This window comes from Nuphar pumila, chromosome 2 (genome assembly GCF_984573655.1).
Source record: "Nuphar pumila chromosome 2, dmNupPumi1.hap1.1, whole genome shotgun sequence".
Lineage (NCBI taxonomy): Eukaryota > Viridiplantae > Streptophyta > Magnoliopsida > Nymphaeales > Nymphaeaceae > Nuphar > Nuphar pumila.
Genome location: NC_143250.1, coordinates 60,922,695 through 60,949,087, shown reverse-complemented (window position 1 = coordinate 60,949,087; position 26,393 = coordinate 60,922,695). Strand labels below are relative to the sequence as shown.

The following is a 26,393-nucleotide window of genomic DNA, read 5'->3' as shown; positions in this document are numbered from 1 at the left end:
ATTCTTGGGGCTTAAAAGATATAAAAAATGACAAAAATAAGTAAAAAGAAAAATTATCAGACAAAAATACATAAATCATAAAAGAAATAAGTAAAAAATATAAAAAGAAGAAAAAACATATTTAAAATGTAAAAAATAAATAAAAACAGTAAAACTAATTGATAATATCATGAGAAAGACAATATTCTCGTGATAATATCGAGGTATTATCAAATTGGAAATATTTTTAAATTATCGTGATATTTTAACTATATTATCATTTGCTAAATTTACAGTGATAATATCATGATATTTTAAAATTATTGCTGATATATGTGACTATGGTAAACACGCCTTTAAGATAATCGTATTGTTGTGTTTGAATACTGCTCTGTTTTTAAAAAACATTGTGTAACACGCTTATTTTTTAAGTTGGTTTACTGTGTGAAGATGCCTTTAAAAAAGCCATGCATGCCTTAACCCTTATAAATTTATAAAATCATATTCAAATCACTGTTTATGATGCCTACATTATAGGTGTGTTTAGTTTTTTAAATGCCTTTAAAATAGTTGTTTTATGCATTGGCCATAAATTTTGCTTGAAATAAAACGTTGGTAGATCATTTTGCTTTAAAGAATATTATTGTCAACCGGGTAATGTTTCAAATACGAATATCGATAATCCATTTTTGCTTTAGGTAGAATATGGGTGGATCATTTAGCATCAAAGAAGATTATGGTCAACTGACAATGACTTAAACAAGAATATTGATAGAGGATTTTGCTTTAAAGAATAATATCGTTATGTTTTAACTAGAATATTGGTAGATCATTTTGCTTCAAAGAAGAATAATGGCAACTGATTTAACTTCAGAGAAGAATATCAGTGCATGAATTTTGCTTTCAATAGAATATAGATAGATCATTTAGCTTCAATAAAGATGATTGCAAAGTGATAATGTCTCAAAAAAGAATATCAAGAGTCTATTTTTTTTTAAGTAGAACACCGGTAGATCAGAGAAGATTATTGTTAACCAATAATGTTTCAAACAAGAATATCAACAATCGATTTTATTTTAAGAAAGAATATTGTTATGGTTTAAATAGAATATTGGTAGATCATTTAGCTTAAATGAATACTATCAACAACAGATTTTGCTTTAATGAAGATTATCGGCAACCGATAATGCTTTAAACAGGAATATTGGTAGCTATCGTTCTGCTTTAAATAGAATATTGGTTGATCATTTAGCTTCAAAGAAGATTATCATTTGTTTTAAACAGAATATGAGTAGATCATTTAGCTTTAAACAAGAATATTGATACATGATTTCTACCTTAAATAGAATATTGGTAGATTATTTAGCTTCAAAGAAGATTATCGTCAACCGATAATGCTTCAAACAAGAATATAGTCGATTTTGCAATATATTGGTAGAAGATTTCTATATGAATAACAGTTAAGAGTAAACTGAAATATAAATTTGATGTGTTTAAACTTGATTTCATATGGGTATAAAATTTGACGTGGGTAGTGTGAAATCAAATTTTATGGGTAGTAGGAGTTTTTTTATTTACCTATTTATTCGTGAATTAACGCCCGATATGATTCTAATTTGTAACATCCAATTGTAGATGACAACCATGTGTGACAGACACCTCACTCTTCTCCATTATGAGGATTACATACACGTATCAACGCGAGCCAAATGAAATGAGATGAAGGCGGGACTAAGTTTAGGCAGAGCGTCGGGAATCTCTCAACCCCATTATGGTCAGCAGCAGCACCACCACCATCCATGGTTTCTAAATTTGAGAAGCGGATAACGGATTTCCGGTACCCCAAAGCAAAGAAAAAGGAGGAGAGTGCCACTGCCAATCCCATGCATCCATTACAGGAAAGGGAAGGAGCTGTAACCAGCGAGGACGCACAATCTGAGAAGCCCAAAAAGAGGAAAAAGAAGATAGACGAAACGAGAGGCCTCTCCATCTCCATCGGTTTAAAGAAGGAAGGCGTATGTGGATGGGAGATCACCGGCCATCGTCGTCGGCCGGTGGGAGTCAGATGCATCAGGCGGCGGTGGCGCCGGCGCCACCACCATCACCGGCGGCGGCGGTCGAGGGCGGGGAGACAGCGCCGAGGAAGGTGATGGTGGTGGCGGACCCCACGAGGGAGTCGATGGGGGCACTCGAGTGGGCCCTCTCGCACGCCCTGCTCGATAAGGACCAGATCATCCTCCTCCACGTCGCCCCGCCGGCCAATTGGAGGAGCTCGCTCTCGGCACTCCTCAAGTGGCCTCCGGCCAACTCTGCCATTGCCGCCGGAGGTGGTGGAGGAGAGGAAGGGGAGAAGGAGAGAGAGAAGGAGAGGGAGACGGAGAGGGAAGGGTTCCTGGAGGCGATGAGGGCGGTGTGCGAGGCGAAGCTGCCCAAGCTGAGGGTGGGGATCGAGACGGCGGAGGTGGACCCAAAGGAGGGGAAGGGCCCCACCATCCTCGCCCAGACCAAGGCCCACTCCTCCGACATGCTCGTCATCGGTCAACGCCGCACCAACTTCGCACCCACCTTGTTGGCGTGGGTCTCTCTCTCTCTCTCTCTCTCTCTCTCTCTCTCTCTCTCTCTCTCTCTCTCTCTCTCCATTTGTGTGCATTAGGTCTGATGTTAGGGTTGTCGATGAATCGGGTATGACCCAATCCTGACCGGTAGCGGATCTTATAAGGTAAGAGTTTAGGTACAAAGAAGCGGTCCGATTAACTATCTGGGTCCCATGAAGTTCCATTATGAAATGGGTCAGGTATGGTTTATGAAATTTTATACCAAACCGGGGTCTGACCATAGTTTCTACTAGGATCCACAAGTTTTCAATGTAAAAAAATTAAACAATATTATTTTACCTGACTTAGGTCTGGTTTGTGTTATTCATATTGGATCTGGGTATGGGTTTTCTTATAAAAAATCCAGTCGGACTTGAATCTGGATCTGATACCTGCATCACTTAATTGGATCTGACTTTGGACCCACTCATTTTAGCAGGGGTCCGACCCGTTGACACCCTATGATGCAGGAGAGATGGGTCAAGGATCCAAAGGGTTTGGTTTGTTTGCAACAATTTGGACTAATCCGGTTTGGTTGGTCATCATGGCAAGTCTCATGAACAAGGATGTGGTGGTGTGTGAGCTTGGCTGCTATCAATTCTCATGGGTGTTTCCCTTCTGTGCAAGCCAATGCATAGCATAGGCCTCGGGGCAGGTGTCCTAACCTCGGAGTTTTAGTCTGTCGGCATGATGACCGAGGCTGAGCCAGTGCAGCCAGCTCTTCATGCCGGGTCAGGTTATAAATTTAAAAAAAAAAAAAAAAAAGAGCTATTGAAAGCTTTTTTGCACATGTTGGACAATATTTTGAACATATCCCATTGGAACATTCCAGAAAAACATGTAATTTCAACAAAATATCACGTGCTTTGAGAATATCGGGCCTTTACATCAATGTGATAAAAACATAATTTTTAGCAACTTTTTTTATCTTTCTTACCTTTTTATGATATGTTTTTCTATTATATATACCGATATTTTCCAAAGATTTCCTAAACAAACGCTTTTAATGTATTGCAAGATTTGCCTTACAGATATTTTTCTTGAGAACATGTCTTTTTTCAACAATTTTGGAACGGACTTATTCAGTCATTCGTGCAACAAAAGTAGTGATCTTTTTTAAAGATGAACTCAAATATTTACTATTTCTCTTTCAAAAGTTCAAAGAGGTATACCATGATTTCACGTGTTTTCATTTTTTGTTTTGTGTGTGTTGTTGTTGTTGTTGTTGCAGATGTAGGCTAAGTGGATCCCACAGGCCGGTTGACACAGCTGAGTATTGCATCGAGAATAGCCAGTGCCTCTGTGTAGGAGTTCAAAAGAAGGGGCAGAACGCAGGCTATCTTCTCAACACCAAGAAGCACAAGAACTTTTGGCATCTTGCTTAGTAGTGACTCCCCCCTCGTCCCCTCTATGATGATTTATGTATGAGTTTTGCCATGTCACAGAGTCCAGATGTACATACATTATCAGCTTGGCTATGCCCCCTTTTATGCCTAATATAGCACATGAAACCTTGCAATGCAAACACACAAAGAAAAAGGATCTCCACTCAATGAAAATGTTTCGTAAATTGATGCTTCAAACTGCAAAGTAGGCTACATCTTATGCCCCCCTTGTATTTTTGGGTCAGACCCTGCGGGACATCTTGGCCAGGACCAGGACTTAGGGTTTGCCTAGAAACGTAGTCTTTCGCCAGACCCATCGGCCCATTTGTTAAAGGAGCCTAAGAAGTAGGGGGGGAGTGTTACGCCTGGGGCCAAACCCAGTGTCAAAATAGACTGGAATTGTTAGGACCAATGTGGTTTGTCCCAGCCCATTCACATCTCTACTGAAACATTGACTACATTCTTTCTCTGATCTGAACATTCCAAGAGCATTTGGCGTTCCACAAAACGAACAAGAAGACCGCACAATATGCAGCTCGCTATAATGCTTTTTGCAACTCTTTCAAGTTAAAAAAGAAGATAGCCCCCTCTTTGTCCCACTGATCTGAAAATCTTAAATTAATCAACAAATAACTTCAAAATCTAAACAATTTCTAAAGACAATCTCGGAATGGAAAAAAAATATACAAATTCATGAATAGTCATACAAGGATATGCTCTTGTCATCAGATACACTAGCTAGCCTGCCCGCACGCACACCGGTCCCACCCGGAGGTCGAAACACAACACCCCAGACCTGATCCGTGTGGTTGGTCATCGTCTGCACGGAAGCTCTCACAGACAAATCCCACAGCCGCACCGTCCTATCACTTGAGCCAGTAGCCACGGCTGCGCCATCAGGGCTGGCATCAATGCTCAACACCCAACTTGTATGTCCTGACATGGCAGCAACAAGGCTTTTGCCCTCAGCATCATACATGTGAACATGCATATCATCTGATGCAGAAAACAGCACCCGAGGGTCTACCGGAGAGAACACCAGCGACCGAACTGGCATGAAGTGACCTTCAAGATGGTGCATGAACTTTGCACGTGCCACGTCAAACACAGAGATCATACCATCCACGGTGCTGCATGCGAGCCGTTTACCATCTGGGCTCCAAGCAACAGAGAGCACAAACTTGCCACCACTCTTATCTGATTGTTTGGCTCCTTCTGGACGGGGGACTGCCAATGTGGCGATCAACTGCCAAGTAGAAGTATCCCATAGCTTCACTGTGGAGCTACCTCCACCTGCAACAGCTAACGTTTCACCCTGAAAACAAGAAAATTCACATGAGATGGGACAAAGCAATCCGATTTCCATAAGCTTAGACCCTAAGGGAAACACGACACATTGAAGTAGACATTGTGTCCTACCATTCAACATAGTAAACAAACCTTATGACAATCAAACCACCCCTATGTTAAGCACCATCTATTTCATAGATTAGAAAGGATAAGCCTACTCATTTTCCACATGATGATGCCTATTAAAGAATATTCTCCCCCATAATTTCAAAGGTATGAATATATGCAAAGCCATCATACGTTCTAGAAATCCATACTATGACAAAAATCATGAACTACAGTTTCTCAGGCCCATGTCATAAAGTTACCCAACAGAAACCATGCACACACACACACACACACACACACACACACACACACAATGTTGTCAACAGATTCACACTTTTACAGAAAGAAAGTTTGGGCTAAAATATCATGACAACTTTATCGCATCTGCCTTCAACAGTGACATGTAGCAATGATACATTGCATTTTTTTTAAATAATCATAAATTATCTAAGGACATAAATATACTTTGGACATATACACATTTGGCATGCAATTCATGGTATCATGCATGACATGACTTGAGACTATGCATGATAGAACCCGTGTATGTCTGCATGTATCCATTTACACAATACTCTGTTCATTACCATGACATGTGGTGACCACTTAACATCGCAGGCTGACATGCAGTTAAAGCGCTAAACAAATACATAACTTGAATATATAAAACTGCATTCAAATAGAATCATCAACATGAACATATAACCTGCAGGCTGCAGCAAATAATTCTTATGGTTATCTATGGGCCATGCATATAAGTAGCTAAGTCATGGAGATGGCTCATTGGTCCAAACAGTTTCTACAAAAATACATCCTGCGAATTGGACCACAATTGCCATGCAAGGTAACATGCTTTTAACCACTGTTACAATGTGGACTCAAAAATGTGACATGACATAGCTGACTTTCACAAAATGTGGTTGCTCTATTGTTATCATAAATAGTGACAACTGTTGTCGAAAGTTTTCATGGTCTCTGGCACCATGTATTACAAAGGTGCAATATCATCAAATATTCACAAGAAGCCACCGCCATGAGTGAGACACCATTTCACAATAATGGAGGGCACTTGGGAATCTTGACAAGTAGAAACCCACCCACTGCAGGTCACAAAAATAAAAAAAATCTTGTAATGCTCATCAAGTATCAAAAAGATATACACAATATAGCTACAGTGCTCCAAAGATTAAAAAAACACTTGAAACATCAATAAACCATTAATACTAATTGGTGCAAATACATTTATCAACATAAACAAGCTAATAATATGCAAAAACAACAGAAAAAACAGCCATTTTAAGTCAATCTATGACTTAATGAAGCACATGAAAAAGCAAAACAGAAAAACAGTATTAACTATAGCAATAATGAAGCACTGTTTGTCACACATGTAATCAACTATAAAGCAAGGCACACCGTCGCAATGTGTAAGATTCTCACCACAATTAAGTACGATTTTCGGGGACCACTATCTATGAGAGAACATCAATTGGTTCTCTTCAGGATATTCACAGGAAGAAACCTCAAAAGACAATAGGAAACATTCATCACCTACAAAAAAATCTCTCTTGCTTCCCTTTAGGTATTTAAAGTTTTCCATTTACCCATTAATGGAGAATGCATCCCAAGAAATGATAGTGCACAACAGTGTCAGGCTACTAAACTCGAATCTGAGCAATATGACTACCAGGACCAACCCCAAGCCTGCAACACAAACACACACACACATTTGTTTATGGTGCAAAATTTTTGAAACCACAAAATCTCAAAGGTAAAGACAGCACTAGCCATCCATCCCACTTGTACATGATGCATAAAATTATGTGTTTGCCATATTACTTGCAAATTACACAAGTGCCACTGAGATTAGCTTTCTCCACATCAAATAAGATAAATTGCCTCATGATACCACTTATCCGTGATAGTTTGGAAAAGAAAATTTAGAAGATCAAGTTCATGATATACTAACAAAGATAATTTATGTGGATCCACCTTCAAATTCTCATATCTAGAACTTGGTCCAAGCGAGATTTAAATGACTGAATGGCCAGATAGATAAACAAAGGAATTAACTTAGAGGTTAACACAAAGCAATACAAGACCATCTGAAAAATTAAAAAACCAAGACCAGTTTGCTGGAGACAAAAATGAATGAACCAACGGAAAGCTTTGAGGCAAAACATTAGATAATCAAAATTAATTTCAAAATCATACCTACATATCTTAGGTGGAAAAAAAGGCCTCACGCATAGTAGACACGCAGTTTGAACAAAATGAGTTGAGGCTTGACCCAAGCTTATTCCCCATTGTTCAAAATAATGTGCAATGACTGGAGAACTAAGTCATGCCCTACATGCCTACATCAAAGAAATTTATACCAGATTCATCACACATCCTCATCTTAGCATTTGAAGCAAAGCCCAAACTGACTGCAAGTCAACAAGTAGCCTGATAAACCAAACCAACTTCTATGAACAAAAGTGTTTACAAACTCTGCTGTCTCATTAAAGGAGTGCAGTTTGTGTAGTGGTATCATCTCCATAGAGGGGTACACTAAACGTATTTCCCCCATTCATTTTGACACATGCACAATGCCAATACTTGTGTATGAATTACATGCGATGGAATTTTATGGAAACACTTTGAAAAAATCAGAGAACTCATATAACACTATAAAAATTCATCAATAATTTAAAATATTTGGGAAAATATTTGAAAAATCTAAAAATGATGAAAATTTTAGGAAATTTCACAAAAATTTTAAAATCTTCAAAACTTTTGGAAATTTTATGAATAAAATTTGAACATTCACAAAACTTTGAAAATTTTAAGGAAAATATTGGAAATTCATAGAAAATTTAAAAAATCTATAAAAATTTGGAAAATTAACAAAGAAAATCTTAAATTTCATAAAAAATCAAGCTAATGTTAAAAAATGTGAAATTCTAAACATTCAACAAAATTTTAGAAAATTCAAAAAACTTTTGTAAATTCATAGAAATTTAGAAAGAATCTTAAATTTTTTTACAAAATTATGACAACCTAAGATTTTGAAGGAAGAATTATCTGAGCTTGTTTTCCTCATTAAACAGATGAGGGATGAGGACCCAGGGGTCCATCATGTGACGTGTATATAATAGTAAAATACAATAACTGTGGCATAGGGCCCTTCAATTAATCTGGAGGACTCATATAAAAAAAATTCAGCCGCTGAAAATCTCTTAAGGTACAACTGAATAAAATTATTTCTCTCGCCCAGCAAAGACCAACACCTAAAATCAAAATGAAGCCCAATACCAAGCATTACAGTCCATAAATTAAAAGAAATTTGATCCAAGGTTTTAACAGCCAAGTGATTTTACTTTTTCTCCAGCCATTCTCATCATTGCAAAAGGACTAAAATACAGCCTTATTAAAAGTGTTCAGTCACATATCTCATGGCCAGTAGTCACTTTTTTCTTTTAATTTATAGGCAAGGTGGAGATAGCCCCCGCGGGATTCCAACCATTCTCGTTCAATTAAGTGAAATTTTATAGCATAGCAACCCTACTAGATACCAATAGCATCAAAATGAAATCAAAGAATCAGGTCCTGCAAAATGTCTCTAGCCCATGCCTGATGTGTTCATTGCATTATGAGCAATCATTAGATATAAGGCTCAAAGATTCAATAAATAAAGTGCTCAGCATTCTAATGAAAAACCGTTGCCATGAACAACATGACATTGCGGATTGAGAGAGAGAGAGATAATAATTTTCATAGTTCCTTATTTAGCAACAATCTTTTAACACATCTTCATTTTAACATTGAACATTTATAAAATCCTTGTTAGATGGAATGTTTAAGAAAACTGTTCATTCATGAGGCTTGTATGGTCAGCCATTCTCCAGAACACCATATTTGTGGGACCCAGTGTTGTTAAAAGTGTGCCTCAAGATGCAAAAAGGCACGCCTCGCCTTGAGGCAAGGCCCTATGCGCCTTGAGGCACCAGCCTAAGGCGTGATAGTAATAATAATAATAAGAAGAAGAATCATATAATAATAATAAAATAATGATAATAATAATAAGAAGAATATGAATAAGAGGAAGAGGAGGAAAAAGAAGCATTTTTTATTTATTTGTAATTTTAGATATTTTTTATAGTTTTTTTAAGTTTTCAAAAAAACTTTTGAGGCTTACACTTTACGCCTCGACTCGGTTTTTGGTGGAGCGCCTTGCTTCGCCTCAGCGCTTTTCACAACATTGGTCAGTGTTGTTAAAAGCGTGCCTCACCTTGAGGCGAGGCCCTCTGCACCTCGAGGCGCCAACCTAAGGCGTGATAATAATAATAATAATAATAATAATAATAATAATAATAATAATAATAATAATAATAATACAACAACTACGCCTTCATCCCAAAACAATTGGGGTCGGCGATATGAACCAAAAAAGAAAATCATTCTGGGTCTTCCACGTGAATCCTTCTCCTTCAATCATTTTTATCCAATGCCATGTCCTCGGTGAGGTTCAAAGCATTCATATTCTTTCCTATCATCTTCATCCAAGTCTTCTTAGGCTTACCCCGACCTCTTTTAAGTAATATATTTTTTCATTTCTCCATCCTTCTAACTGGAGCATCATTAGGCCTTCGCCGAATATGTCCAAACCACCGTAAACGATTCTCGCTCATCTTATTTTCAATGGATGCAACGCCTACCTTCTTACGTATCTCCTTGTTTCGAATCTTATCTTTATTGTATTTCCACACATCCATCTAAGCATACGCATCTCAGCTACACTCATTTTTTGAATATGATGTCTCTTGGCAGCCCAACATTCCGTACCATATAGTAAAGCGGGCCTAATTGTCGTCCTATAAAACTTTCCCTTCAACCGCAATGGCATTCTACGATCGCACAACACTCCAGTTGCACTTTTTCATTTCATCCACCCAACCTTTATCCTATGATTTACATCTCCATCAATTTCTCCATACTTTTGAATGATAGATCCCAAATATTTGAAATAGTCATCCACCGGTATTTCTTGCTCACCAAGCTTCACTACACTCTCATCACTACTTCGTTGCTTACTAAACCGACATTCCATATATTCTGTCTTACTCTTACTCAATTTAAAACCTCTTGCTTCCAATGTCTGTCTCCATAATTCTAACTTAGCATTAACCCCAACTCTAGACTCATCAATCAAAACAATAATAATAAGAAGAAGAAGAAGAAGCATTTTTTATTTATTTATAATTTTAGATATTGTTTATAGTTTTTCTTAAGTTTAAAAAAAATGAGGCTTAAGCTTTACGCCTCGCCTCAGTTTTTGGTAGAGCGCCTCACTTCACCTCAACACTTTTCACAACATTGATAGGAGTTCAAACGCATCACCAACGACAGGAATCAAGGAGGTTGATGCAGGAACAAAAAACCTCTCAGTATTTTTTTGTCTTCTTTCTATCTCACAACCACATCTTGTCTTGATAAGGTAGTAGGCTTGGTTTTGTTTTGAAGTTCTATGAAGGATCCTAAGGGCTCTTTCTCCTAGATATGTCTAGAGCTGAAGGCTTTCTCTTTTATATACTAAGATAAACATTTAAATTGTCCTTTACAAGGCTATCAGTAGGTTACCATATAAAACAATTGGGTATCCAAATACCCAATGTTTTTGCAGAAATATTCTGCAACAGATTGGCATGAGTTATATAATGACTAATTACAGGTAAACGCAAAAGGAGAATCATTCAGAAATTAAATTGCAGACTAGCAAGGAGTTCATTCATTCTGTATCGGATGCCCTGCATAGTTCAAGATGTGATCAACTTTTGCAGATGCTCTTGGAATGTTCAGATCGTTTGATGAATGATTTGATCAACAAATGGTTGCTTTCCTTTTATGAATGGAGAAAGAGGTCAAGTAAATGATGTTCACATGGTGATGAATTTAGCTGGTTAAACACAAGCATTGAAGACCACAAACTTAGATGGTTAGATCAAGTCCATGCTTATATCACTATTATAGCTGGTAAACAAGATGGGCAAAATCAGGCTTAGCTGGTTAAATCTACTTTCCACAGGTTTTGAAGCTTTCAGCTTAATTCTTAGGCCTAGAATGATGGCTAGCCTAATTCTTAGGTCCATTAAGTAAATGGCCCAGGCCAATAACTAGGTCCTTAGTTAAAGGCCTGTCTCAACTGAATTTAACCCACCAGCTCTGTTTTGCCTGCCCCATTTAGGTTAAAGCAAGGTTGCCAGGGAGCGAAGTGGAACCAATAAAGCAGCATGGGAAGTGGAAGTGACGAACGAGAAAGTAGCAAAATAGTGGTGCATCTGGAAGCATTTGGGAAGCAAAAATGGAATTTTTGAAATTTAAAAAGTTAGACTCAAACTCAAAGGAATAATAATAGTAACATAATGATTTTTCTTAACTTATCCTATGACGCCATTACAAAAATAGGTTATCACCTACAGTACAATATGAGTATACATGCAACATATATCTCTTCTCAATCTTAAATACTCCCATCAAATTTTGTATAAAATCTCAATTTCATTTTTTCAAACCAAAAAGGTAAAACTTTTTTTGTCATTGCAAATAAGCCATCATCCTTTCCCTCTAACAAGAAGCAGAATTCTCAACTAAGGAAAGAGACTTCCGATGGAACAACAAGCACACTTCCCATGAAATTTCCATGTCAACTGAAGCACGATTCAATAGAGCTTTTCACATATGATTTTCTTTGTGGAGGTGGCGTTCCCAGTAATGTTGAGTTGAAGTTTGTACAGGCTCAGTCAAAATAATTAAGCTCAAGATATTGAGCAGGGGAAATTTTTTAAGCCCTTTAGTTCAAGGGTTCACCAACCATGCAATCCGACCTTCTCAAACAGAATGAAAACGTGTATATGCATATAACTGTGGATCAACCATGGAATCAAGAACCAAAATACGGAAATTAGTCTTTTTTTTCCTCCTTTCTGATCCTCTTCATGTATGCATGTGCCTATGTCACAGGGACTCGGCAAAACAGGTGTCGCACCCGCGTCGACGCGACGCGGGTGCGGTCAACACGACCCTGGGTGCGGTCAATGCACCCAGGGTCATTTTTGTCCACTATTTGGGCATTAAAAAAAAATCCCCGATGAAAAGGAGGATTAGGGCAAAAAAAATTTTTGCCCTAATCTCTCCTCTCCTCTCCTCTCCTCCTAAGCTCGAGCTCTCTCCCATCGCCGCCCCATCTTCGCCTCCCAGGCTCCTCCTCTCCTTTCGCAGGTATGTACCCTCTCTCACTCTCTTCTTGGGTCGGCAGGGGAGGGGCCGAGCACCCCTTCCCTTCTCGCTCCCTTGTTGGGTCGACAGGGAAGGGGCCGAGCACCCCCTTCCCTTCTCGCTCTCTTGTTGGGTCGACGAGGAAAGGGCCAAGCCCCCCCCCCCCCCCCCCCCCTCTCGGTCTCTTGTTGGGTCGACGGGGAAAGGGCCAAGCCCCCCCCTCCTCTCCATTCGCAGGTATGTACCCTCTCTCACTCTCTTCTTGGGTCGGCAGGGGAGGGGCCGAGCACCCCTTCCCTTCTCGCTCCCTTGTTGGGTCGACAGGGAAAGGGCCGAGCACCCCCTTCCCTTCTCGCTCTCTTGTTGGGTCGACGGGGAAAGGGCCAAGCCCCCCCCCCCTCCCCTGCTCCCTCGTTTTTCGGCACAGGAGGGGCCGAGCCCCCCCCTCTGGCTCTTTTTTTGGGTCGATCGTTGATGTCTGCAGATGGGTGGCTCAGAATCTTGGTTCAGATAGGATCCTGCTTGTGGGTTCATCTGCTGGTACGTTTTCTTGCTCTTCTCTACCTTGCATTTCTTTATTCTCAGTTGATTTGTCATGTGAAGTTTGTAGCATTAGCCTCTTTATTTTTCATAAATTGTGTTTTTAGATTGGATGGATTCAATGATATCCAAAGAAATTACGGGTCTTTTCCTTTCTCTGCTGTGTCGATGTTTTTTTAATGTAGAATCTATGAGTTCAATTAGATAATGAGTGATTTTCGTTTTTGTTTTTTCCCTTGAGCTTGATGATATGGATGTGGGTGTTCCATGCAATTGCCTAGATGAACTCCTATGCTTGCGTGCATGATTCATGTACAAGGATACTGAGTTTTGGCTCATATGTCGTTTTAGGCCATATGAGTTCATGGTTTCTGTACATAGAATCATGTCCAGGAACGCGAAAGGAACTTGTAATGTTCATCAAGAATAGCATGCATTTCTACGAGGTTAAAATAGGACTACAGAGGGGATTCCAGTTTGTCTCTTGCCATGAACATAATTTGTGTCAGATGAAGTTTTATATTATGCTACAGTCACTGCACAAACACAAATGAATGGACAAACCAAGTTAAGGTAAATTGTCATTTCAAAAAAAAAGATTGTGGGAATTGGGTAGGCATGGCAACTATATCCTAGATGCGTACAACTAGGGAATGAGACAATCAAACTAAATCTGCACTATTGAGCCTGAAGCATTGAAGAGAAACATCACATACAAGGAATCCTCTTTGGTTCTTTTCACAGCTGAATGGAAGAACCTTTTCCAATTGCAATTGTGAGTAACCTTTTCTCAGACTGAGGCCAGGTGGGTGAATAGTACTAAAAGGCAATGATGAAATGGAAACACAAGTCAAATGCAATTGTTGCCATTTCATTTCTGATCTCCTGCATGCCCAAATTCTCCTTTCTTCTTTTGCCCTCTTTTATTCACCCTGTCTTCTTTATTCACCCATCCCGTTAGAGAAATGAAGGGAGATTTTGGGATACATTGAATTTATTTTTCTCTTATACCTTGATAGCCTTTTGCTGTCTAGCCTGTCTTATATGCATGTGGGATTTATTTACACGCCTTGACATTTGTTGTGATCAGATTTTTATCAATGTTCATCGGCCTTCTTTTGAAGTTGCTTTCAATAATATTGTTACTTCTTGATGTAAACATAGTTTCCTAAGTACAAGTCCTCTAAGTAACTAAGAGAGCAATCAAATATGTAATTGCTTTACTTATTTGATTGATAATTTGATATTTAGGTTGATATACTGCATGCATGATGAATCATATTATGACAATGTTAACTGTTAAATGTTAAACTGTTAAAACTTCAAAATTATATATATATATATATATATATATATAATTTTTTTTTTACATTTTTGCCTCTGCCGCACCCCCGCACCCGGGTTTTTTGGAAGTGCCGCATCCCCGCACCCGCACCCGCACCCATGTGACATAGGCATGTGCACTGAAAACATAGACCATCTGGACAGGCAATACAAATAGGTGAATTCATGAAGCCCCTTTTTAATGCATTGCTTGCATAAAGAATCAACCATAGCAGAAGAATGCCCAACGTATGGAACAGGGTTCAGGATCTGAACTAGGCTGTGCAAATAAATCCATTGGACTCTGGAACAAAATCTCATCCATTATGGCAAATACCAAGACAAATTACAGAACTATTATAGTTCTCTTCAAATGAACATGACCACTATGGTAAATTATATATATAAATATATATATATATACATACGTATATATATAAGTATATATATATATATACATATATGTATATATATACAGTTTTTCTTTTTATTCTCAAAATACCGATAGGGGTATTTTAGTAAATCCCCATGTAAACCCTTTTTCCTTTTTCTATTTTTCTTTTCTTCTCTTTTTCTTTTTTCCTTTTCTTTTTTTCTTTTTTCTTTTTACCTTTTTGTAAGACCACAAGGGCCCCCACTCATGTAGTCGTTGGGGCCCCAACGGTCTCCCAACGACTACATGGGAGCCCCTTGTGGTCCCTTCTTCATTGCTTCCTCCTCTATAAATAGAGGAGGTTTCCTCTTGTATTGCAAGGGGTTGTTCACCCTCTTCTTTCCTTCTTCAATAATATCCAACTTATGACTTTTGGTCATTTTTCCCTTTAGTGGGTTTTTGTATACACTTTTAGTGTTTGTGTTCTTGGCTCTTGGAATCACTCTTAAAGAGTGATTTGCTTTATTGGTGCTTCCGCCGCTCCCCCTTTTCATTACATGGTATCAAAGCGAGGTTGGTGATCCGGCTTCTACCTTTTTGTTGCTTTGGGACGCGTGCCTCTCAAGCTTTTGAAGAAGGAAAGAAGACCATTCGGCTCCTATGGAACGTGATTCTAAAGTCGAGCTTTCCTTCAAGCTCAATGGATCCAATTATCTTATGTGGGCCTCCGCTATCAAAAGTCATCTAAGAGGTAAGAAACTTTGGGGTTTTGTTATGGGAACTACTCCCGAACCCTCTCTTGTTCTCACTAAAATTGAAAATGATGTTGAAAAAGCTTTAGATGGCGATGAAAGCATCAAAGCTATAAATGATCATCAATCCAAAATTGAGGATTGGGAAAGTAATCATGCCAAAATTTTGGCATGGTTTATGAACAATGTGGACCTCAAAAATTATGCAAATATTGCAAAATTTAAAAGAGCCAATGAGGCATGGTTCTTCCTTAAGGGTATGTATACCCAAAAGGATCTTGCTAGACAATTTTTTTGTCAAGAGAAAATTCGTTCCACTAGACAAGCGGATATGAGTGTCCGTGACTACTTTAGCTTTTTAACCCCTCTTTGGGATGAGCTTGTTCTTCTTGAGCCTAAATGGGTGGCTCCGGAAGATATTGAGTTAAGAAAAGAACAAATTGAAAAGGAGCACTTTTTCCAATTTCTTCATGGTCTACGACCGGAATATGAACAAGTTAGGGCATCCCTTCTCTATAGAAGTAAAGCCTTACCTATTGAAGACGCCCTTGCCGAAGTATGCCAAGAAGAAACTCGACTTGGCCTAAGTATCAAGAGTGATGAAGTTTTGGCCGTTTCTAGGCCCGGATCAAATGTAAAAGAATATAGACCTCCCCACTTTAACAAAAATAAGGGATATAGAAAAGGAGTGATTTGTCACTATTGTAATGAACCGCGTCACATTAAACCGGTTTGCCCAAAGCTTAAAGGAAAAGTGGCCGCGGCTGGAGAAAATTCTCCAAAGAAGGAAGAAGAAAGTGTCAAAGAGGGAGATATCAAAGAAACTCTTAATCATATCTCCGAAGTTCTCCAACATCTTCTCAAGACTTCATCTTCAACATCCGGAGCCGCCATCGCCTACTCTTCATCACCTCCAGGTACGTGGATACTAGACTCTGGTGCTTCTTTTCACATGACATCTCATAAAAACACGCTTTCTAATGTTTTTTCCGAACCCATATCTTCTTATGTTTCAATGGCCGATGGGACATCTTTAAAAATTGAAAGTATTGGAACACTTGATTTTAAAATTTCTCAAACCTTCTTTGTTCCTAAAGTAAGATTGCATTTTGGGGAAATCTAAAGCTACTCCATTTCCTCAAAGAAATTATTTCACCACTCGGCCTTTTGAACTTGTTCATTCCGATGTATGGGGACCTTCCCCTATTTTGTCCAAAGGAGGATTTTCGTACTATGTGGTCTTTATTGATGACTTCACTCGATTTACATGGATTTACTTCTTAAGTCGCAAATCTGAAGTTTTCTAGTTCTTTAAAGAATTCCATGCGATGGTTAAAAATAAATTTTTGGGAAATCTATCAATTCTTAGGTCCGACTCGGGAGGTGAATACATGTCCAATGAATTTCAAAACTATTTAAAAGAAAACGGAATTTTCCATCAACGTTCTTGTCCAAACACTCCGCAACAAAATAGTCTTGCGGAAAGAAAGCATAGACACATAATAGGAACCACAAGAACCTTATTAATCTCAAAAAATATTCCAAAATCTTTTTGGGCCGAAGCGGTTCTAACCTCAACGTATCTTATCAATAGAACTCCTTCATCTTCTTTAAAAAATCTTTCTCCATTTGAGAAACTTTACAATATGTCTGCCGATTATAAAAGACTAAGAATTTTCGGATGTAAATGCTTTGTTTTAACTCACAAAAATGATAAACTTTCTTCTAGAGCTATTGAATGCATTTTTTTAGGATATGGCGAAAAACAAAAAGGTTATCGATGCTTCGACATATCAAATAATAAACTTTATATCTCAAAAGATGTCACATTCTTAGAAGAAGAAAATGGTTTTTCGCATAAACCAAATGAAAATATTGATTATTCCTTTTTATTTGACTTATTACCTCAAGAAAAGGTCATTGATGATGTTGAATCTAGTGAATCGCTCATAAACGATTTTTTTGAACCTCCAAATGATGACCAAAATTTACAAGAAAATGTACAAAGGCAAATACAAGTCTACTCTAGAAGAAATGAAAGTAATCCTCCTTGTGCCCTTGAAAAATTCTCTCAAAATGAGTCAACTGAAGAATCCTCTCAAAGAAGATCAAATCGTATTTCAAAAATACCAAATAGATTTGTATCTTATGATTCTTTTTCTCCAAATTTTCGGGCATGTCTGCTTGCTCTTCACTCAATTCATGAACCAACTCATTATAATGATGCTAGACAATATGCTCATTGGAATGAAGCAATGGAACTGGAACTTAATGCACTTAAGAGGGCTCAAACTTGGGAAATCGTTGATCCACCCAATGGCAAGAAACCCATTGGATGCCGATGGGTTTTTAAAGTTAAAACTAAGTACGATAGATCTTTAGAAAGATATAAGGTCAGGTTAGTGGCTAAGGGATATGCCCAAGAGTATGGGGTAGATTATGATGAAACCTTTGCCCCTGTTGCTCGAATGACTAGTGTTCGAGCTCTTATTGCAATAGCCTCTGCAAAAAAATGGTCAATTTTTCAACTAGATGTCAAAAATGCATTTTTAAATGGAAATTTAAACGAAGAAGTTGACATAGAACCACCTCCGGGTATGAATTTAAATGGTAAAATTTTGAAATTAAAAAAGGTCTTATATGGACTTAAGCAAGCTCTTAAAGTTTGGTATGATAAGTTTAGTAATGTATTAATCAATTTAGGATTTACTTCTTGCTATACTGACACTGCTCTTTTTGTTAAGAAAATAGGTAATCTCATTGTTATTCTTCTGTTATATGTTGATGATATGATCATCACTGGAGATGACAAAAAGGGGGTAAATGATGTGAAATCTATGTTAAAAGAAACTTTTGATATGTCTGACCTTGGATTCTTGAGATATTTTTTAGGAATTGAAGTGGCTTACTCCGCGAGGATACATTTTATCTCAAATGAAATTGGCAGCAGACATTTGTACCAAATCTGGAATATCTGATGAAAAGAAAGTTGAGACTCCTGAAGTTATCAATGCAAAACTAAGACTTGAGGATGGTGTTCTTCTTGAGGATCCAACTCCCTATCGGCAATTAATTGGATCTCTCACCTACTTATCCATCACCCGTCCAGACATAGCTCATGTGGTTCATGCTGCAAGCCAGTTTCAGCATGCACCTACTACAGTTCATATGGCGGCTGTAATGAGAATTGTGCGATACATCAAAAATACCATCTCCAAGGGACTCTTTTTATCATCTTCCTCATCTCTTGAATTAACTGCTTTTACTGATGCTGACTGGGGAGGAAATCCCAATGATCGTATCTCAACTACTGGTCTTTGCATTTTTTAGGTGAATCTCTCATCTCGAGGAGATGCAAGAAGCAGCAAAAGGTCTCACTATCATCTACTGATAGCTGAATATCGGGCTATGGCAATGACAACAATGGAAATCGTGTGACTCAGAGGGCTCCTTGGTGACATGGGTGTCCTCATTTCCTCTCCCACTAAGCTCTGATGTAATAACAAAAGTGTGATCTACATTATAAGCAACCATACGTTTTACGAACGGACCAAGCATATCGAGATGGATTGCCACTACGTTCGAGATGAATACCTCAGAGGAACTATCACATTACCATACGTCACTTCAGAATATCAACTGGCTGACTTCTTCACCAAAGCGCTCCCAACTCCACAATTTATGTTTCTTCTTGGCAAACTTTCGGTCTTCTCCCCGTAAAGTTTGAGGGGGCGTGCTAAATTATATATATATATAAATATATATATATACATATACTTATATATATATACATACGTATATATAAGTATATATATACATATATGTATATATATATATAGTTTTTCTTTTTATTCTCAAAATACCCAATAGGGGTATTTTAGTAAATCCCCATGTAAACCCTTTTTCCTTTTTCTATTTTTCTTTTCTTCTCTTTTTCTTTTTTCCTTTTCTTTTTTTCTTTTTTCTTTTTTCTTTTTACCTTTTTGTAAGACCACAAGGGGCCCACTCATGTAGTCGTTGGGGCCCCAACGGTCATATTTATGACCGTTGGGGCTCCCAACGACTACATGGGAGCCCCTTGTGGTCCCTTCTTCATTGCTTCCTCCTCTATAAATAGAGGAGGTTTCCTCTTGTATTGCAAGGGGTTGTTCACCCTCTTCTTTCCTTCTTCAATAATATCTAACTTATGACTTTTGGTCATTTTTCCCTTTAGTGGGTTTTTGTATACACTTTTAGTGTTTGTGTTCTTGGTTCTTGGAATCACTCTTAAAGAGTGATTTGCTTTATTGGTGCTTCCGCCGCTCCCCCTTTTCATTACATGGTATCAAAGCGAGGTTGATGATCCGGCTTCTACCTTTTTGTTGCTTTGGGACGCGTGCCTCTCAAGCTTTTGAAGAAGGAAAGAAGACCATTCGGCTCCTAAGGAACGTGATTCTAAAGTCGAGCTTTCCTTCAAGCTCAATGGATCCAATTATCTTATGTGGGCCTCCGCTATCAAAAATCATCTAAGAGGTAAGAAACTTTGGGGTTTTGTTATGGGAACTACTCCCGAACCCTCTCTTGTTCTCACTAAAATTGAAAATGATGTTGAAAAAGCTTTAGATGGCGATGAAAGCATCAAAGCTATAAATGATCATCAATCCAAAATTGAGGATTGGGAAAGTAATCATGCCAAAATTTTGGCATGGTTTATGAACAATGTGGACCTCAAAAATTATGCAAATATTGCAAAATTTAAAAGAGCCAATGAGGCATGGTTCTTCCTTAAGGGTATGTATACCCAAAAGGATCTTGCTAGACAATTTTTTTGTCAAGAGAAAATTCGTTCCACTAGACAAGCGGATATGAGTGTCCGTGACTACTTTAGCTTTTTAACCCCTCTTTGGGATGAGCTTGTTCTTCTTGAGCCTAAATGGGTGGCTCCGGAAGATATTGAGTTAAGAAAAGAACAAATTGAAAAGGAGCACTTTTTCCAATTTCTTCATGGTCTACGACCGGAATATGAACAAGTTAGGGCATCCCTTCTCTATAGAAGTAAAGCCTTACCTATTGAAGACGCCCTTGCCGAAGTATGCCAAGAAGAAACTCGACTTGGCCTAAGTATCAAGAGTGATGAAGTTTTGGCCGTTTCTAGGCCCGGATCAAATGTAAAAGAATATAGACCTCCCCACTTTAACAAAAATAAGGGATATAGAAAAGGAGTGATTTGTCACTATTGTAATGAACCGCGTCACATTAAACCGGTTTGCCCAAAGCTTAAAGGAAAAGTGGCCGCGGCTGGAGAAAATTCTCCAAAGAAGGAAGAAGAAAGTGTCAAAGAGGGAGATATCAAAGAAACTCTTAATCATATCTCCGAAGTTCTCCAACATCTTCTCAAGACTTCATCTTCAACATCCGGAGCCGCCATCGCCTACTCTTCATCACCTCCAGGTACGTGGATACTAGACTCTGGTGCTTCTTTTCACATGACATCTCATAAAAACACGCTTTCTAATGTTTTTTCCGAACCCATATCTTCTTATGTTTCAATGGCCGATGGGACATCTTTAAAAATTGAAAGTATTGGAACACTTGATTTTAAAATTTCTCAAACCTTCTTTGTTCCTAAAGTAAGAGTCGTTCCAAAAATTAATCTAAATCTTTTTTCCGTTTCCCAAATCACCGATCATGGATGCCAAGTCTCTTTCTCACCTAAAGATTGCACCGTGCAGGATCTCCAGTCAGGGAAGCTGATTGGGCAAGGCCATAGAAGGGGTGATCTCTATTTTATGGATTTTTTGACTCTTCCATCTAAGTCATCTTGCAATCTTCTAAAGGACAAAAGTATTGGAATTTGGCATGAGAGACTTGGCCATCCAAATTTTGTAAAAATGTCTCTTTTTCCTTTTTTGAACAATACTTGTAAAGACAATCACATGACTTGTAAAGATTGCATTTTGGGGAAATCTAAAGCTACTCCATTTCCTCAAAGAAATTATTTCACCACTCGGCCTTTTGAACTTGTTCATTCTGATGTATGGGGACCTTCCCCTATTTTGTCCAAAGGAGGATTTTCGTACTATGTGGTCTTTATTGATGACTTCACTCGATTTACATGGATTTACTTCTTAAGTCGCAAATCTGAAGTTTTCTAGTTCTTTAGAGAATTCTATGCGATGGTTAAAAATAAATTTTTGGGAAATCTATCAATTCTTAGGTCCGACTCGGGAGGTGAATACATGTCCAATGAATTTCAAAACTATTTAAAAGAAAACGGAATTTTCCATCAACGTTCTTGTCCAAACACTCCGCAACAAAATAGTCTTGCGGAAAGAAAGCATAGACACATAATAGGAACCACAAGAACCTTATTAATCTCAAAAACTATTCCAAAATCTTTTTGGGCCGAAGCGGTTCTAACCTCAACGTATCTTATCAATAGAACTCCTTCATCTTCTTTAAAAAATCTTTCTCCATTTGAGAAACTTTACAATATGTCTGCCGATTATAAAAGACTAAGAATTTTCCCGTCCAGACATAGCTCATGCGGTTCATGCTGCAAGCCAGTTTCAGCATGCACCTACTACAGTTCATATGGCGGCTGTAATGAGAATTGTGCGATACATCAAAAATACCATCTCCAAGGGACTCTTTTTATCATCTTCCTCATCTCTTGAATTAACTGCTTTTACTGATGCTGACTGGGGAGGAAATCCCAATGATCGTATCTCAACTACTGGTCTTTGCATTTTTTAGGTGAATCTCTCATCTCGAGGAGATGCAAGAAGCAGCAAAAGGTCTCACTATCATCTACTGATAGCTGAATATCGGGCTATGGCAATGACAACAATGGAAATCGTGTGACTCAGAGGGCTCCTTGGTGACATGGGTGTCCTCATTTCCTCTCCCACTAAGCTCTGATGTGATAACAAAAGTGTGATCTACATTATAAGCAACCATACGTTTTACGAACGGACCAAGCATATCGAGATGGATTGCCACTACGTTCGAGATGAATACCTCAGAGGAACTATCACATTACCATACGTCACTTCAGAATATTAACTGGCTGACTTCTTCACCAAAGCGCTCCCAACTCCACAATTTATGTTTCTTCTTGGCAAACTTTCGGTCTTCTCCCCGTAAAGTTTGAGGGGGCGTGTTAAATTATATATATATATATATATAAATATATATATATACATATACTTATATATATATACATACGTATATATAAGTATATATATACATATACGTATATATATATATAGTTTTTCTTTTTATTCTCAAAATACCCAATAGGGGTATTTTAGTAAATCCCCATGTAAACCCTTTTTCCTTTTTCTATTTTTCTTTTCTTCTCTTTTTCTTTTTTCTTTTTACCTTTTTGTAAGACCACAAGGGCCCCACTCATGTAGTCGTTGGGGCCCTAACGGTCATATTTATGACTGTTGGGGCTCCCAACGACTACATGGGAGCCCCTTGTGGTCCCTTCTTCATTGCTTCCTCTATAAATAGAGGAGGTTTCCTCTTGTATTGCAAGGGGTTGTTCACCCTCTTCTTTCCTTCTTCAATAATATCCAACTTATGACTTTTGGTCATTTTTCCCTTTAGTGGGTTTTTGTATACACTTTTAGTGTTTGTGTTCTTGGCTCTTGGAATCACTCTTAAAGAGTGATTTGCTTTATTGGTGCTTCCGCTGCTCCCCCTTTTCATTACACACTCTCATATTGTTCAAGAAGTACAGCTTTATACAACTGTTGACAGTAAAAAAGAAATGGTCTACTTAACCAAAGTTAGCTGGAGATGTGAATAGAAAGATGATATCGGAGGATGTGAACAGACAAAAAAAATTTAAATCGATGTCGTAAGTCGTAACCCATTGAAACACCACAACCTAATCTCTTCCACTATGAAAGGCGACCATGCAAAAGACCTTTAGTGCATATTCCTCCAGCAAACATATGAATATACACATTCCAAACATCCCTATAGAACGCAACCAGAAAAAAAAACTAGCCCTCAATGCATATATTGTCATTGCCCGCTCTCACAGAAAAATAAAAAGGACTACTTTGACAAAAAGGAGACCAGCATTAAAGGAGAGCACGCGTTGCTCAGACCCTAGTTTGTAGATGAAGGGGAAAAAAGATTCATTTCCAATATTAACAAGCAAATAACAAATCCACATACGCAATAATCAAATGGAACGTACGTAAACACAGATTCAAAAACAACAAGAAGAATCAACAAACAAAGGAAAGGATTACCAAATCTCCACATAACAAAGAACAACTGTTTTGAGAACTCGATTTCTCCTTTGAATTACAAGCAATTGAAAACCCTGAAGTTGCATGAAAACTCTATAATTGAGCGCAAGTCTGAAAATTTCAAGGGGGGAAAGAATCACCTTGGGATCGAACTGCATGTTCCAGACTTCCGACGGAGGCGCTTCGAGCGTGGCGATCGTCGAGTTGCTCTCGACGTCGAATACGCGGATGAAGCTGTCCATGGAGGCGGAGGCGGCGACGGCCCCCGAGGGGTGGGCGGCGACGGAGACGACGCCGAGGCAGTGGCCCGTGCTCGTGGCCTCGCAGACGAGTTCGTCGGGCCGCCACAGCTTGACGGTTTCGTCGAGCGATCCGGTGAGGAGGAGGGCGGGCCGATCGTCGGTGGCCGGCACCCATGCGGCCGACCAGATCGACTCCTCGTGGGCGTTCTCCGCCGACTTCAACCCCGCCAGCTTCATCCCAAACCCCCTCCTCTGAGACCCTACAAAAACCCAGAGAATCACCACAAACCCTAAAACCCTGACAACGCCTGCACAGACGGAGACGCCTTAAACCCTGACGGAGCGTCGGCGGAGAGCCAGTGGGTAATGTCCGAAAAGGATTCTTAAGATTCCACGGGATGTTTGAATCAAGGAAAATACATTCTGGTTTTTCAATTTCCATGGAATCTTGGAACGAGGAAAAGAAATTCTGGCTTTGCAGGTCCCACTTCTCCGTCTGTTATGCGAAATGTGATTTCGCCTTGAGAACATGTCACATGGATACGTGATATTTCAATATACGCCCGTATCGTGTCCCATCATGCACTGTTTCCACTCGAATTTTGCATAGACGGCGTGTCCATGTGACATAGCTTGATAAGCTATATGGTTAGGGATATAACTAGGTTGAGTTCTGGTCAGGTCTTATCAAACCTGATTTTGAATCCGGTCTAAAGTAAGACCTGAACTCGGCCCAATCTAATTCAAGTCCAGGCTCGGAGTCTGTGCATGACTGAAAATTGTGGACCCAGTTTGGGTATATGGAATCAGGTCTTCAACAAATCCGTTTTTAATCAGGTCTAAAAAATGGACACAGATTCGACTCATTTGGATTTGAATCGGGTTTGGGTCTGTCGTATTACTACGTAGGTTAACAGGTTGGAGTCTTAACTGGTTCGGGTTTAGCTCGAGTCTTGATACGTTAGGTAAGCTAGAAGGCAGATTGTTTTTTGGAGAAACAAATGAGACGATAAGCTTGGGGAGAGTCTCAATCAACAGTTTCCTTTACCAATACTATTTCTAAACTCCAAAACTTCTAGAAATGGGATAGTGGGTAGGGTTTTAACAGGTTTGGGTTCGGGTCGATTCAAGTATAAGAGGGTTTTCGGTTCGGGTCAGTTCAATTACGAATGGGGTTCGGGTTGATTTAAGAGTAAAATGAGTTCAGGTATATGATGGAGTCGGGTTCAAGTCAGTTTAGTTCAGCATTATGTTGAACCATTTAGGTCAGGTACAAAATGAGGGTTGGGTCCAAACGGGTTTGGGTATTTATTTATAAGATCCAAGACCCAACCCATCTTTATTACGATCATACGGTAAAAATGACGTATTTTTATAAATAAAAAAAATTGTAATTTGCATGTCTATCTATACACATGTTTCATTTCATTTTTCCTTTTGCAGAAGGAATTGTGGATGATTTGTTGAAAGTATTTTTGGGTAAGTCTGGCAAGCAATGGGATGGAAGAGGAGCACTAAATAGAATAGGAAAGGCACCAATAGAAGCTGCAATCACCATTATAGAAGATTATGGGCTCCCCTGCACTACAGAACAATTCATGGCCTAAATTGCACCATTTTTTTCTGATTGGTAGGATTCACTCATTGCATTGCTTATACGCCTTCTCGTTTTCCTAGGTGGGGGTCATTTAAAAGGTTGGACAGCAAATGTTGAGTGATCATAGAAATCATGTCATGTAGTTCTAGTGTTCTACATGAGTAGGATTGGAATTTGAAACCTTTTTCAATGTCAGAAGCACTTATTATTTGTTATTTTTTGAGTTAGAACCCATTTAGAAACTGATTGCTTGTTTTAATGGCTCACTTGGTATTTGATTGTTTCAGTTGGTCCAAGATGAATGCGCTTCCAGGTGCTGACAGGCTTATCAAACATTTGCATAATCATGGTGTGCAAATTGCACTGGCTTCAAACTCTCCTAAGGCTAGTATAGAAAAGAAGATATCATATCATCATGGTATTACTCATTTACATAACCATGGTTAATATTTTAATTGGAATTGGCAATGACACTTTCCAAACTGTGGTATTTTCAATATATCCCAGTTCATATCAAGAAAAAAGAAATCTTAGTTCAGATTTTTGTTCTTTAATACCGTCTTCGAGGGCTACCTGCTCTTGGATAATGCACTTCCTCACAGAGACTTATTGCTCTAGTCGGATTACCTGATCTGGTCATGCACACCTTCACAGAGAATCCTTTGGGAACAGTTCCTCAACGGGTACCATATCCAGTGAAAACT

At 38.7% G+C, this 26,393-nt stretch overlaps 2 protein-coding genes across 2 annotated transcripts; one reads left to right on the top strand and one right to left on the bottom strand.

The window, feature by feature from the left end:
* Window positions 1-2,002: 2,002 nt before the first annotated feature.
* On the top strand, window positions 2,003-3,958 carry LOC149845532 (uncharacterized). Its single transcript, XM_089988270.1, has 2 exons — window positions 2,003-2,553; window positions 3,805-3,958. Exons 1-2 carry the CDS (start codon window positions 2,003-2,005, stop codon window positions 3,956-3,958), a joined length of 705 nt encoding a protein of 234 aa, XP_089844396.1.
* A 590-nt stretch (window positions 3,959-4,548) lies between these two features.
* On the bottom strand, window positions 4,549-24,435 carry LOC149845531 (WD repeat-containing protein VIP3-like). Its single transcript, XM_089997658.1, has 2 exons — window positions 23,991-24,435; window positions 4,549-5,273 (listed from the first exon to the last, which is right to left on the bottom strand). The coding sequence occupies exons 1-2, from the start codon at window positions 24,327-24,329 to the stop codon at window positions 4,650-4,652; spliced, it is 963 nt and encodes a 320-aa protein (XP_089853784.1). The 5' UTR covers window positions 24,330-24,435; the 3' UTR covers window positions 4,549-4,649.
* Between the last annotated feature and the right edge of the window lie 1,958 nt (window positions 24,436-26,393).